Source organism: Pleurodeles waltl, chromosome 3_1 (assembly GCF_031143425.1).
Source record: "Pleurodeles waltl isolate 20211129_DDA chromosome 3_1, aPleWal1.hap1.20221129, whole genome shotgun sequence".
Lineage (NCBI taxonomy): Eukaryota > Metazoa > Chordata > Amphibia > Caudata > Salamandridae > Pleurodeles > Pleurodeles waltl.
In genome coordinates this window covers 1,222,170,410-1,222,184,331 of record NC_090440.1, presented here as the reverse complement: position 1 = coordinate 1,222,184,331, position 13,922 = coordinate 1,222,170,410, and the positions used below count along the sequence as shown (strand labels likewise).

Here is a 13,922-nt window from a genome sequence, read left to right as displayed (position 1 = left end):
ACATGCATGGCATACATAGCGTCGGCGTGGTACTATAAAATATTAGATATATTTGCATCTCAAATTTTTAAATGTTGTTGGCTTGATCTGTAATATCCAATGACCACTGACCCTGCCAGTTGTGGGAATACTATTGAAGCTTTATCAATAGCACAGTCTGTGCTGACATCTCACTCCACTACAGCTTTTTTTTTTTTCCCCATCTTCTGGCAAACATTTTATTTATGGGACCATGTCTGACCACATCTGGTGGCTATACCTGCCCCTTATTATCAGTGAATTGGCAGCCCGTACAGTAGTCTGGACCTAGATGAGAACGTGTCCTTGCTGGTTAGGCGGAACTATTAATAATAGGGCTTTTCATGATTGTAATTCCTCCTGGATATATGAGCAATTGGAATAGGTTTTACAGCTTTCCTATTTAAATTCATAAAGAAAAAACAAATTTCTTGTTTGCTATTGGAAACTGGAAGTGTTTAGTCGCTCGCTCTGAAGGGTATGAAAACACCCAAAATAAATCTGGTGGGGAAATCCACCAGTTGCGGCTGTAATATGCTCTGAAGCTCTAGTATGAGATACATGGACCTGACCCATGCTCTGCATCATTATATTGACTGTTGAAGACATGCTCATATTAGTACCTCAATGCTTGACACTAAATTATTCTGGATTATGTGTGTTTTGCTCTTGTTGACAATTACATGTTTTCGTCTTAATTTGTATTGTGATCAATTCAATTCGACGAGGCAGATGTAAACGGCTAGGCTCATGTCCACAATGTTTGCTGTTGTTGACGAGGCCTTCACCGCAGACAAGGCCTTCATAGAGGATGCAGTCATAGACCAGGCCGTCATCGACAAAGCATACAGAGACAAGGCCATCGTAGATGTGGTTCTGTAGACTAGGTCATTGTAGGCAAGGCTGTAGTAGTAGACAACCATCAGAAAAGGCTGTTGCATATGAACATCGTAGATGAGAGTGTCACAGATGACTATCATAGAAGAGGCCGTCATATATAGATGAGGCTGTCGTAGATGACCATCGTAGATGAGGCTGTCGTAGACTAGCATCATAGATGAGGTCACCGTAGACGACTGTCATAGATGACACTGCCATATAGTAGCATCTTAGATGAGGATGTCCTAGACCAGTGGTTCCCAACCTGTGGTCCAGGGACCCTGGGGGTCCGCGTAGCCTTCTCAGGGGGTCTGCAAGAGCCTTGAAAGTTAACAAATATTGACAAATTAGGTCCCCAGCTTCTAGTAATGACTCAGGTGGGGGTCCCCGGATTCCCATGATGATTCGTTGGGGGTCCCTGGGTTCCATTAATGTTAAAGTGGGGGTCCAAAGAAATCAAAAGGTTGGGAACCACTGTCCTAGACAACCATCATAGATGAGGCTGTCGTGGATGACTGTTGTAGATAAGCATCGTAGATGAGGCCGTCATAGATGAGCATCGAAGATGAGGCCGTCGTAGGCGACCATCGTAGATGAGGCCGTCATAAGCAACCATTGTAGATGAGGCCTTCGCCGACGACAACCGTAGGCGACCGTCGCCGACTACCACCTTAGGCGACCACCACTATAGACGACCGTCGTCGACCACCACTGTAGACGACCGTCGTCGACAACCACCGTAGGCGACCGTCGTCGACAACCACCGTAGGCGACCGTCGTCGACAACCAACGTAGACGACCGTCGTGGACAACCGCCGTAGACGATCGTTGTCGACAACCACTGTAGACGACCATTGTAGATGACTGTTGTAGATGGCCGTCATATATGAGGCCATAGTAGATGACCATCGTAGATGAGGCCCTTCATAGACCACTGATGATGGCCGTCGTAGACGATCACTGTAGATGACCGTTGTAGATGATCACTGTAGATGACCGTCATAGACGACCATTGTAAATGATTGTCGTAGACGACCGCCACAGATCAGGCCATAGTAGATGACCATCATAGATGAGGTCCTGCGTAAATGAGGCCATCATAGACCACTGTAGATGACTGTCTTAGACGATCACTGTAGATGACTGTCGTAGACGATCACTGTAGAAGACTGTCGTAGACGATCACTGTAGAAGACTGTCGTAGACGATCACTGTAGAAGACTGTCGTAGACGATCACTGTAGAAGACTGTCGTAGACGATCACTGTAGATGACTGTCGTAGACGATCACTGTAGATGACTGTCGTAGACGATCACTGTAGATGACTGTCGTAGACGACCATCATAGATGAGGCTGTCATAGATGACCATCGTAGATGAGGCCATCATAGACGGGGCCCTTTGTAGACGAGGTAACAATAGTCTACATTGTCATTAACCACCTCAAAGTAATTCCTGAGAATGAGGATTTTACAGGCGGTTTTCAGATGTCCCATTGTAAGGTTATGAGGGTCTCTCTGATGTATTGTCATAGTTGAAGAGGGAGCTGAGGGTCTTTTTTTTTTTTTTTTCTCTGTCAGACATGCCTTATGAAGACTCATGGTAAGCCTTTTTATGGCTTTTCGGCGTGCCTTCTGGAGAGCCTGGCGCAACGTCTCCCTCTGACCTCTCCTGTGAGGTGAAGGAATCCTCACTGTCCTCATTCTTTTTTTTTTTTAATAAAGAAGTTTTTATTGTTTTAAGAGAATAAGGAATGACATTGTATTCAAATGTTGAAACAAAATTAACATAATAAGTTGCTCCTTATCAACATATATTGAATACATTAAGTACTTGGTTTGGTTTTGGTCATCCCGGTCCATCTGAAAAACATAGTGCATAATATCAGTGCCCCTCGCTGGCAAGAAGAGGATTAGTCTCGGGCCCCTGGTGTATGCCCACATAGGGATGAGGGACAGGTCGGGACGTGGGTCACACCCCTGAGGCGAGCGTTCCAATCATGTGTTGAGCTCTGTTTTACTCTAATCTTCCACAAGGGTCTCTCACTTCCCCCCCATACTTTGTCATATTTACTTGGGCATCCCCTGACCTCGTAAACCAACCTCTCTCGCTGTGTACACCAGTCCACTCCCTGTCTCCATTTATTCAGGGATGGTGCCGCTCCCGCCTTCCACTCAGTCATAATGTCTCTTTTAGCAACCAAGCACGCTATTCCCATAAAAGTCCGGTCTACTCTCCTTAGGTCAGTATCCCCCATTGCCCCCAGTAGGAACAGGAGTGGGGCCAGTAACACATCTGTCTGCACGGTCCTGGAGATCTGACTTTTGATTGCTCTCCAATAAGCCTCTATGATTGGGCAGGTCTATGTCATGTGAAAGAAATCTGCCTCTGGTTGAGAGCATCTCGGGCAATCAGTCACGGAGCGGAGGCCCGCCTTATTTAATCTTTCAGGTGTCAGGTATGCAGTGTGCAGGAAGGATTGTAAGAGATGGAATTTGGTGGATATTGTCAGGGCTCGGGGTGCCATCAGGGCCTCCCCCCATTCTCCCACCCACCCCTCCCATCTGTGACAGAGCTTCTCAAGGGAACCCGAGGTGTTAGCTATTAGTGAGCAGTATATCTGTGAGACTCCTCCTCTACCCAGGTTACCCATTAGTACTTTAGCTTCCATGGGGGCGTGTTCAGGAATGTGCTAATCAACTCGCATGTGTGCCATTAAGGCATGGCGTAACTGGAGGTACTTGTAGAACTGTGTTTTGCTCAGCGAGAAGTCTCTGGAGGTCCTCAAAGGACCTCATATGTGAACCCCCCCCCCCCCCACCAGAGATCCCTATGCTATCCCATTTCTGGAACCCCTTCAGTCCCGCCACTTCAGCAAGGAGCTTACCGTGCCACAGTGGGGTTTGTTGAGTAATTCGATTCGACCACCCTGTGACCCTCTGGGCATCCCTCCACCCCGTCAGCGCCACTCTAGTCACCTCTGGGGTGGATTGGGGAATTGGGCACCCATAGAGAGCGTCAAATATTCCGGAGTAGCTCAATGTGTGGAGCTCAAGTCGGTAAGCGAGTCTGACCAGCCTCCTCCGACCTAGTCATTGATGACAAGCAGCTGCGTTGCAAGGTGATAGTAGTATATATTCGACATTACCAAACCTCCATCGTAAACGTCTCATTGGCATGTGGTTAGCGCCAGACGAGGGCGGGTGCCCTTCCATAGGAAGTGGCGAACCACTGAGTCAAGGTCCTTAAACCATCTCTTGGGGATTGGGTAGGGTAAGTTTTGTAGCAGGTAGAGGAGTCTGGGGAGGACCATCATTTTAAAGAGCATAATTCTTCCAAGCAGGTTGAGAGGCAGGGTTTGCCAATGCTGAAGGTCAGCCTTGACTTTGGCGATGAGTGGTGTGACATTGAGCTCCCACGTTTGTTCGGGTACGAAAGCAATATAGACTCCCAGGTATTTAAAACTGTTCCGACGGACGGGGATGGTCTGTTGCCAGTCCATACAATCTCTTGCAGGGTGCAGTGGGACCAGCAGAGATTTATGGGGATTTAGCGTGAGGCCAGAGGCTTCTGAGAATAGGTCTAGGATCTGTAAGATACGCGGACCACTTGTGGCCAGATTAGCAATATATAGGAGAACATCATCAGCATTTAAAACACCGCTCGATCCTCCGATCCCGTAGGCCAGGACCATCCTTCAATCAGAGGATCCTCTCAGAGTAATTTTGCTAATGGCTCTATTACGAGTGCAAAGAGCAGTGGGGACAATGGGCAACCCTGGCGCGTACCGCTGCCGATGTGGAACGGGTCGGATACAACCCTGTTAACCTGTACCCTGGCTGTTGGATGGGAATATAATAGTCCCACTAGTCTTCGGAATCTGGGGCCAATCCCATTACTCTGTAGGACCTGGTCTAGGTATGACCAGTCTACGGTGTCGAAGGCTTTTTCAAAGTCAAGAAGGAATAGAGCTTTGGGTGAGCTTGTTAGGATTCCACAGTGTGCCAAGGCCAGGTGCAGGCGCCTAATACAGTGCCTGGTACTTCTGGAGGTCATGAAGCCGCATTGGTGGGGGTGAATTAGCGACGGGAGGGCTGGTTTCAATCTGGTTGCAAGGATTGAAGAAAGTATTTTAACTTCGATATTTAGGAGAGAGATGGGCCGGTAGTCTGAACAGTGTCGTGATGAGGGCTGGGTTTTGGGGATTACTGCAATAGTGGCTTGGTCGATGCCGGGGGGGGTGAGCGGTTGTTACTCTCTGCTTTATCGTGCATTTTGAGGAGGTGAGGGCCTAGTATGTCACTACACCTGCTATAGAGCTCTGCCTGGAAGCCATCTGGACCTGGGGTCTTACCCGAGGCCAGAGTGGCTATTGCGCCCGTGACCTCCTCCAGGCTTATTGCTTCGTCTTGGTTATTCCGAACTGTGGGGGAAATCATGGGAAGAGTGATTTCGCCGAGGAGAGGGGACTCTCTCTCTACCGGTGGCCGAGGGCGTTCTTCGTACAGTTGCGCATAGTAAGCTGCGAAGCTCTGCGCGATATCCCCTGGGGTCTTAGCAGGGGTTCCGGTTTCATCTAAGATTTCTGATATGATCCTGTTGGCCATAGGCCGTGTAGCCAGCCAGTGCAAGAGTTTCCCATTTTTAGCCCCCCAGCTGTACACTCGGGCCATGGATGCCCTCCACATATTCTTGGCAGACTCTAAAGTTAGGGTTTTAATCTCCTCACGCACCTTTAGGAGCTGTCGTAGGCACTTGGTCGAGGGAGTGGCGAGGTGCCGGTGTTCTAGGAGCACTGCATGGGACTCTAGTTCAGTTACTTGGGAAATGCGCGCGCGCGCTCCAACACTCAAAGGAGGTGTTTGGCATGCCCTCTAATTGTCGCCTTGCACGCGGCCCAAATCGTGCCTGGGGATTGTACCGATCCCAAGTTTTCGTCAAAGTACTGTGTTAACTGGTTTCTCACCGCCGTTTTGTACTCCTCGTCTTGTAGGTACCAGGCATTTAATCGCCACACTGGCCGGCCAAATGGGTCTGCGCCAACCAGTCGGATTTGCACAGGTGCGTGGTCGGAGACCCCATGGGGAGAATCTCAGCCCCAGTGACATTGGCAATGTCTAGCGCGGGTGCAAATATGAGATCAATTCTAGCGTGCGTACCATGGGCTGCTGATGTGTGTGTGTGTGTGTGTAGTGTCTAGCTCTGGGGTTCCAGGTTCTCCACACCTCGCACAGGCTGAGGCTGTCGGCCCAACCTCTAAGGGCTGATGCCTGGGTTAATCTGTTAACTGTGGTATCGCCTGACACGTCTAATTCAGGGTCTAATGCTGCGTTGAAGTCGCACCCTATTAATGTAATGCCTTGAGGGAGATCAGCCACTGTCCGCCTAAGGGAGGTCAGGAAGGCTTCCAACCCCGCCGGGGGAGTGTATATGCTCACAAGATTAAGGGTCCGCCCGTGTAGTAACCCGGACACAACAACGTATCTACCCTGTGGGTCGGAATGTGTAGCCGTGTTCGTCATAGGCAGCGAGCGGTGAAGTAAAATAGCTACCCCTCTAGAGCCTCTGGAGAAGCCCGGGTGGTAGACTCTGTCATAACCCCCTCTGGCGAGCATGGGCAGCTGGTCCCTAGGAGGTGTGTCTCTTGTATTAGGACCACCGATGGGGTGTATCTGTGTAGAGTGCTGTATACTGCCGATCTTTTAAATTTGTCCAGGAGGCCGTTCACGTTCCAGGAGAGTATTTTGGTCAGTGGGAACAACGCATGAGAGGGGTAGTTGTATGCAAGTGCCAGGCTTCATTTTGTGTGTGTCAGGTTGACCGCTTCGAGGAATGGAGCAGAAATTAAAAGGAACAACGGCAAAGGAAACTTATAAGGACTTTGTTACTAAACTGCAGTATAGACTTATTACCCCCCAACTTCCACCCACCCCATACTTCCACCCAAGAAGCATCTGTCGCCCTTGTGCCAAATTTAATCAATACATCCAAAAGAACTGACTTTGGAGTGGAGTGGTGGGCCCCTCCTGAAAAACAGATCGTCTGCAATTTATGACTGGAAAGCCGATACAAGTGTACCGTTTAGTCCTCAGGACCTTACTGTACAATGGGTATTCAGTTTGCCACGATTGTGCTGGGTCTGAGCCGGCACCATCAGAGCTCGGGTACCGTGAAACCGGTCCGATGGTTCAAGTCAGCCCAGCGCCGGGGATTGGCTCAGTCGTTCATCAGCCATCGCCCGCACTGGATCCGTATCATCCATGGTGTCCCCCGGGGCCCCCCCAGAACTGGGGCAAGGATCGCACTTTGGGCCCTCGCCCACCGGGTTCACAGGGCCCATCCGACCCCCTCTTCTGGACCTGGGGCGCCTTTGGCCCCTCGGGCCCTCCTCGGTCAGCCAGACCCATGCCTCCTCCGGGGTGTCGAAGAAATACGTCTTTCCAGCCATGATTACTTTTAGGCGCGCCGGAACCAGGAGCATGTAAGAAAGGTTCATGGCTCTAAGTTTCTGTTTGACTTGTTCATAGGACCGGCGTCTGGTCTGTACCTCGCTAGTGTAGTTGGGGAAGACCAGGATTTTGTGGTTTTCCCAGAGGAGGTCGGTCAAGCATCTGGCCTATCCGAGAACTCTGTCACGGTCCTTGAAGTTTATGAAGCATGCGATCATCGGTCTCCGGGGACCCCCAGGAGGAGGCCAAGGGGCCAGCACCCTTTGTGCTCGCTCGATTGAAAACGAGGGCGACAAACTCTGGTCGGGCATCCATGACCTGATCCAGTTCTCCAGGAACTCAGATGCCCTTTTTTCTTCTGCTCCTTCCGGAAAACCCACAAATTGTAGATTATTTCGCCTTGAGCGGTTTTCCACGTCTTCAGCATGTCGATGGAGCTCACCGGTTCGGGTTTGTAGCTGGGCCACCTTGGTTCTGAGCTCGGTCAGTTCGTCTTCTGCTTGCGAGACACGGGTCTCCACCTCTGTGATGCGGCCCTCTCTATTCCTGAGGTCCTGTCTAATAAGGCTCATGTCCTCACGCACTTCTCCTATTTTGGTCTCCACGGCTAATTGTGACGACTGGATGGCCAGGAGAATTGCACTTACTCCGTCCGGTGCAGGGGCTCCAGACGGCGGGGCGGTCTCCTCATGGGGGGTCACCGAGGTGGTGTATTCGTCAATTTTGGTCAATTTTTTTCTGCGAGACTGGGAGTTGCTTGTTTGCTCTGTCTTTCCCCATTCTGTCTCAGGGTGTCTCTGATATCTCCTTTCGTTCTATGAGTCTGAAGGAACCAGCCCCCATCACGGTGTGATCTTGGGGTCTCGTCGCCCGACAGAGGCCTGGTCCGGTTCCTCAACGCAGGACGCGTGGCCCGTGATCATGTGTGTGATGAGCGCGACCCCGCGGGCCCCCCTCTTAGGGCCGGTGGTCACCTGTCAAACCGACTTTTGATAGTTTAGTTGGTGATTGGATTCAGCGCTGGTGGGTGCCAAACCCCCTCCAAAGCCCTTGCGGAGAGGTGCCGTATGGTACTTCTTACCCCCAGTTCACGCACAGCTGTCTCACGGGAGCATCCCCAGGTCCCCTCCAAAGAGGGTCTCAGGTCTCTGATGTTCTTTCAGTTCTTAGCCTCTTGTATCTATGGCTCCTAGTGTCAGAGAGAAGATCTCCGCGAGTAAAGGGGGGAGGCCCACAGCAGCCGCACATTCACCTCTGTTAGTGCTTCGTAAGACTGTTCATGTTTTATGGGGAGGCTCTGCAGCAATGCCTCGAGGCCCAGACGTCCCCTTTCGTGGCCCCACTCATGGTGGCTGGGACCGCCAATCTATCTGCCGCTCAGGCCCAGCTCCTCAGACTGCGGTTCTTGTCTGCCCTCCAGTGCGAGGCACCATGGCTGCCCGTCTCAGCGTCAAGGGGACCCCGGTCCGGGAGGGCCTGTGGATCTCATGAACTTTTAGTACGATAAACAATAGGAATCTCCCTTCCTTCTATCCTAGAGACCACAATTTCCCCAACACGGATAGGATCTTCCACTCGATTTGTCAAGAAAAGCAGGTCACCTCTGTGAAATGCAGGTTCCATGCTGCCATTGAGAACCACTACGATGAGGCTTCCACTTCCTGTAGTCGGGCCGTCCCACCCCCTGGTGTGTCTCTCCGCCCCTGGGGGCCTCCAAGTTGTCGCTCCGAGATTTAGGTAGTACAGGAGCGGGTCCCCTCGCTGCCTCAGCCCCGTCCATCCCCGCTGCTCAGGCGGAGACGGTCCGATGCAGGGCGCCCCTCCTCTGTCACCGTCCCCGGGTGAGTCACGGGGAATGCTTCAAATCAGGGCCATAGCCCTCCCTCGGGCCGCTCGCCTCTGCCGCTGGTGCAAGCACGGACAGGGGACCAGTCCCCACAGCAGGGTCAGTCTCCGGGGTCCAGCAGCGTTGCGCCGTCTGGACCCCTCCAGGTCTCTGAAGGTCCGGCCCCAAAGGCCCGCATCCACCCGAGCCGGGCGTCGTGGTCCAGTCGGCCCCGGGTTCAGTGTCGGCCTCAGCTGCGGGGTGCCACCACGTCCGCAGCAGTAGGCACAGGAGTTCTCCCAGCAGGCGGGTCACCCACCTCAGGATTCCCAGAGGAGCAGGACGTCAAGCCACCGCTGCTCCCTTCGTCTCGCGCTCCACTGGGCTGTGGGCGTCTCACTGCCCCTCCTCTCGGGCCGCAGCGAAAGGGCGCAGATCGCGTCCGCCTCCTGGCCTCAGATTCAGGCGGCTCTCAGGTCGCTCCCGGTCTCAGCCCCTTCGGATCTCCGATCTTCGGGGTCCCTAACGAGCGGGGACATCCAGGAGTCAGCTAGCACGTATTTTCGGGTGGGGTAAGGGTCGGCTTTCCTGGCAGATGACGGAGGGGTCCAGAGCACTCTCAGAGTGAGACCGCTATCTTGACGCCCGTGGCCACGCCCCCCACTGTCCTCATTCTTTGTGACAGATTTAAGATTTCGTAATCCCAGCCAGTAATAGCCTCATCTCTCAGAACGTGAGAGTTTTGGGGAAAAGATTAGACATATTTATGTAGATGTTTACCTTGTTTACTGCTACTCTGACATATTAGTGCCAGGGTTAGAGAAATGAAACAGGAAATATAATCTTGGATGATCCAAAAAAGAAGTAAAAGCTGAAGAGCTAAGCAGAGCTCAGGGAGATTCCCTTCACACTACGTGCGGTAGAAAATCTGAGGGACTCAGCCTCTGTTGGGAGTGTTCTAGAGGGTGCTGTCGCCTGATTGGTTATAGTTCATGTTTGGTCCTTTTTTGAAAAAGGACATGGAAAGGCTATTAAACTGAACTTTTCATTGCCATTATAGCCTATGATAGTGATATATATATATACTGCTTTATTAAATTACCGGTGACCCCCATCTCGACGACGGAGAATGATTCAAGCATGTGAATCTATGAAAGATCCAATACTGGAGAACTATGAGATTCTTCCTGCTAGTCCTGTTTACTTTAGAGAGGGCTCACTTCCTCATGGGGTGAGTCACCGCAGTGTCACTGTTAACACCTGACCTTAGGAATCAGGGACTGAACCACTCCCTTCCCTGTTACATGACAGGGCTTACTTGAAGATTAACCTTCGGTCCAAGCAAACCTTGAACATGTAACTAAATTAGTAAACAGAGCACTCAATGAGCCTGTCATTTCCCAAGGTTCACCAGGGATCATTGGGTTTCCTACCTGGCAGTGGTTGCACTGGCAGTTAAAGAGTGCAGCTGTGCACCTCGGCTCCGTGGTTTGGCCCATGAGGCCTGGTAGCAGAAGAGACCGCCCCCTCCCCCCCCCAGAATCCTGCGCCCCCTCATACACTCACCTCCCTACCACACAAACTCACTCGCCCGTACCCTCAGGCCTCATGTGTGGGATCAGTGTCCTTTTAAGGTTCTGTCCTGCAAGGGTGTGGAATTCCTATAGCCTGACACCCAGGACATATTGTTTGGTGTCAAAGACAACACGTTTTCATGTCCATTTTGTTCTTGGGACAAGTAGCCCCAACTCCCTTCAGCACTAACCCTTAGGCTGTCAGTTTAGATTATGGAGCAGAGAAGGGAATTGTCTACAGTGGAGGGAATATTTGTGTCCATATGTTAATGCTGTTCAAACTTGTACTTATGTTTCTCTAATGCAAAAACTTTATTATTAGGGTAAGCACTGTAAATAAATGTAGTAAGCTCGGACTGCACCACTGACAGAGGCTTCAGTAAAAAGAAAATGTGTACACACACGTTTGAAACGTTTAACAATGTGAGGCTACTTATATTGCTCCCAGAATGTTCTCTAATTAGGTGCAGATATTTGCAGAAGCTTGAAAGCAAGGTTGATGATTCTTTACTTTCAGAATAAAATGTTTAAAAAAAATGCAACTAGGAATTTTTTTTTTGCAAAATCACTGTGAAATTTTAGGTACTATTTCTTTGCAGCATCATTTAGTAAAATGTTTTGATGCATGGCAGTAATTCCCAAAAATATACATAATGGAAAATCCAGATTTTAAAAAAAAGAAATGTTTCTAGCTCAAGCTGTTTAGAAGTTACTAAAAATGTAAAGATACATGTTGCCACTCAGTGGAAGGCCCTTTGCAAAGCTGCAGTGGTCACCTTTCCATTGCTTGTTGCTGTATTTGGGTGTTTAACAGGTACTAATGAGGTGGAACCAATGCCCAGAGTGTGTTACCAAGTTTAAAAACAATAAAATCATGAAGTAATACTACTACAAAGTGTGCTGCGTTATGCAGCATAATTTGCCTTTTCTTTTTGCATAATTTAGTCAACCCTGCAGCATAATTTGATACTCTCCTGCCTCATAATTCTAGTGACCCTGATTATGATTTTGTCAATGCACGTCTTGTTTTGACATGGCTTTTATACAATGTTGTTATTGTGGGAGCTGCCTGCCCAGTCACAAGTTCATTGTCACAGAACACAAAACTACTTTGCGTTCTGATATGCTCCTTGAAGAAGAGCAGTTTTCTATCACTCACAGTGAGAGCAAGATAGAACTTTAATAAAAACAGAAAGTCTTGGTTAATGCCAGACCTAATTAGGGACCCACTTATTAAAGAAAGTCACAAAAGTGAACTCTTGGTATATTGTTGTTCCATTAGTGTAGATGTCCATATTTCATGAATTCACAAGAATTTACAGAAGTAGACCAGGAAATCGTACTCCTAGAAAATATTTAAACTCTATGTTAGCACAAGTACATATCCGGTTGTCAATTTGTTCATGCAACAATTTGTTGAGCATTTACAAGTTCACTTTCCCTCTAACCACTTTTTTCCCAACACTGGAAGAAAGTTTACTTCTACCCTTGTCAGGAGTAAATTTCCAACCTTTCACAGTATTGGGACAAGATTAGAGAGGAGCTGGTGAAAACCCTTAAAACATGCAGTTTAGTAGTTCTGCACAGACTCAAAAAGGCATTCCAACCCTGGAACGTTTGCTACCTCCAGCACCAGTATGTAGATCTGCAGAAAGGTGGCAAACTAAGAAAAGTGCTAGTGTTCAAGCCTTTTATAGCATTAGCCTTGGCATAATCAGAGAGGCTAATATCAGAGCTCTCATATAATGAGATTGCTACTATAATTTGTTGCCGCACTACATAGCACCGAAGGCACAAGTAGATTTTTTTACAGGACAAGTAGATATATGAAGCAGTCTCTCCCATGGACAACTAGATATTTTATTAAATTCCACACCCCTGACTGTCCTACTGACAGGTGCTGAGGCATGTCTTTAGTGGTCCCCTTGGGACCAACAAAGTAATGCCTGTCATCAAGGGCTTAGTGAAGCTCTCCAGCCTGCACTAGGGACCTCGGTAGTACCCTTGGGTGTCCCGGCAGGAGGCCCATAAAGGCAGCTGGGTGAGTGGCTGACAGCCCCCAGGATTCTCATCTGGCACGATCCAACCTAAGGCCTGGAAAACTGGATGTACCAAGAATCATATCTAGTGTTTACTTGGCCCCAAGTGTCAAATGTGAACCATGTGGTTCCAAGTGGACTTTACTCCCCCTGTATGTATACAAGCCCCATTCTGGAAAGTGAGTATGTAAAATGTCAGTGTATAAATGATACATTTTTGCCTGTATTTTCTAGGTGATATAGATGCAAGCGTACATGACTTACTCAAGGTAAGTGGAAGTGAGAATGAATATCTGAAGACTTCACAGTACACAGAAGGAAAAGAACAGATTGGCTGTCTCAGTGCAGGTGAGATGGAGGGGTGGTGTAACTGTTGCACTCAATGAAATACAATGCCATCATCCACTGTCCTCCTCAGCACCACTATCAAAAACAAGTTTTCCTAAGATGAAATGGGACCCAATTTTAAAATAAGGAAATAAATTGAAAAAAATTGTAAATTCACTCCTGCTAGATTATGTTTACAGTTGGAATAGATTTATACATTTTTGTGAAGAATTCCAAGTATGGATCTGGGAAAATATTGTGACTGGCAGCAAACTTGGAGCTTTCCATGAGCGCTTGCATGCTTACATATTTATGTTTGTGTAAATGTTTATCAAAAGTGCATTTGCACGTGCTGTTTATTTTTCTTCACCAATGTCGGATCCTGTTCCGGAGGCCACTGCGCTTGCAGAGGCTATTAGAATATAATCATGTTGATTGTGGTAGTTTGCTTCTGATGGTGTGGGATCTGCTCTAGCGCACCCCCATTTGCAGTTTGACTCTCGAGGTAGCAAGGGTGAGTAGTCAGTTGTTTCTCAGGGAGGTTGCGCGGGAGGCAGAGACTCAGAACTCCAATAGTCAAACAACAGATACATTAACCTATTGTCCATCCAAGAGCTTGCCTTAATAAAAAGAGAGGTACTTGGACTGGGATATCAGAAATATGTGTCACTCAGCCTGCTCCTGGTCAAGAGACAGATAGCGTGTAAGTGGGTAGGGTTCTCGTACCGAACTTTAAGGACTGGCTGCAGGATTTGATAAATTGCAGAGACCAGATTACTACCTATGCTGAATTCCTATCCTCTAGCTGGAGG

At 49.0% G+C, this 13,922-nt stretch overlaps 1 protein-coding gene across 5 annotated transcripts in view; it reads left to right on the top strand.

Annotated features, from left to right (window-relative positions):
* Positions 1-13,922, top strand: part of LOC138285067 (zinc finger protein 418-like) — a 389,919-nt gene that overhangs the window by 269,856 nt on the left and 106,141 nt on the right. For all 5 annotated transcript variants that reach the window (XR_011201512.1, XM_069224552.1, XM_069224553.1 and 2 more), the window contains exon 4: positions 13,018-13,131. Coding sequence is in view for 4 of the 5 variants with exons in the window: in XM_069224552.1 (XP_069080653.1) it covers positions 13,018-13,131 (114 nt within the window). In the remaining variant the exon portion in view is untranslated. The remainder of the gene's footprint in view (positions 1-13,017; positions 13,132-13,922) is intronic.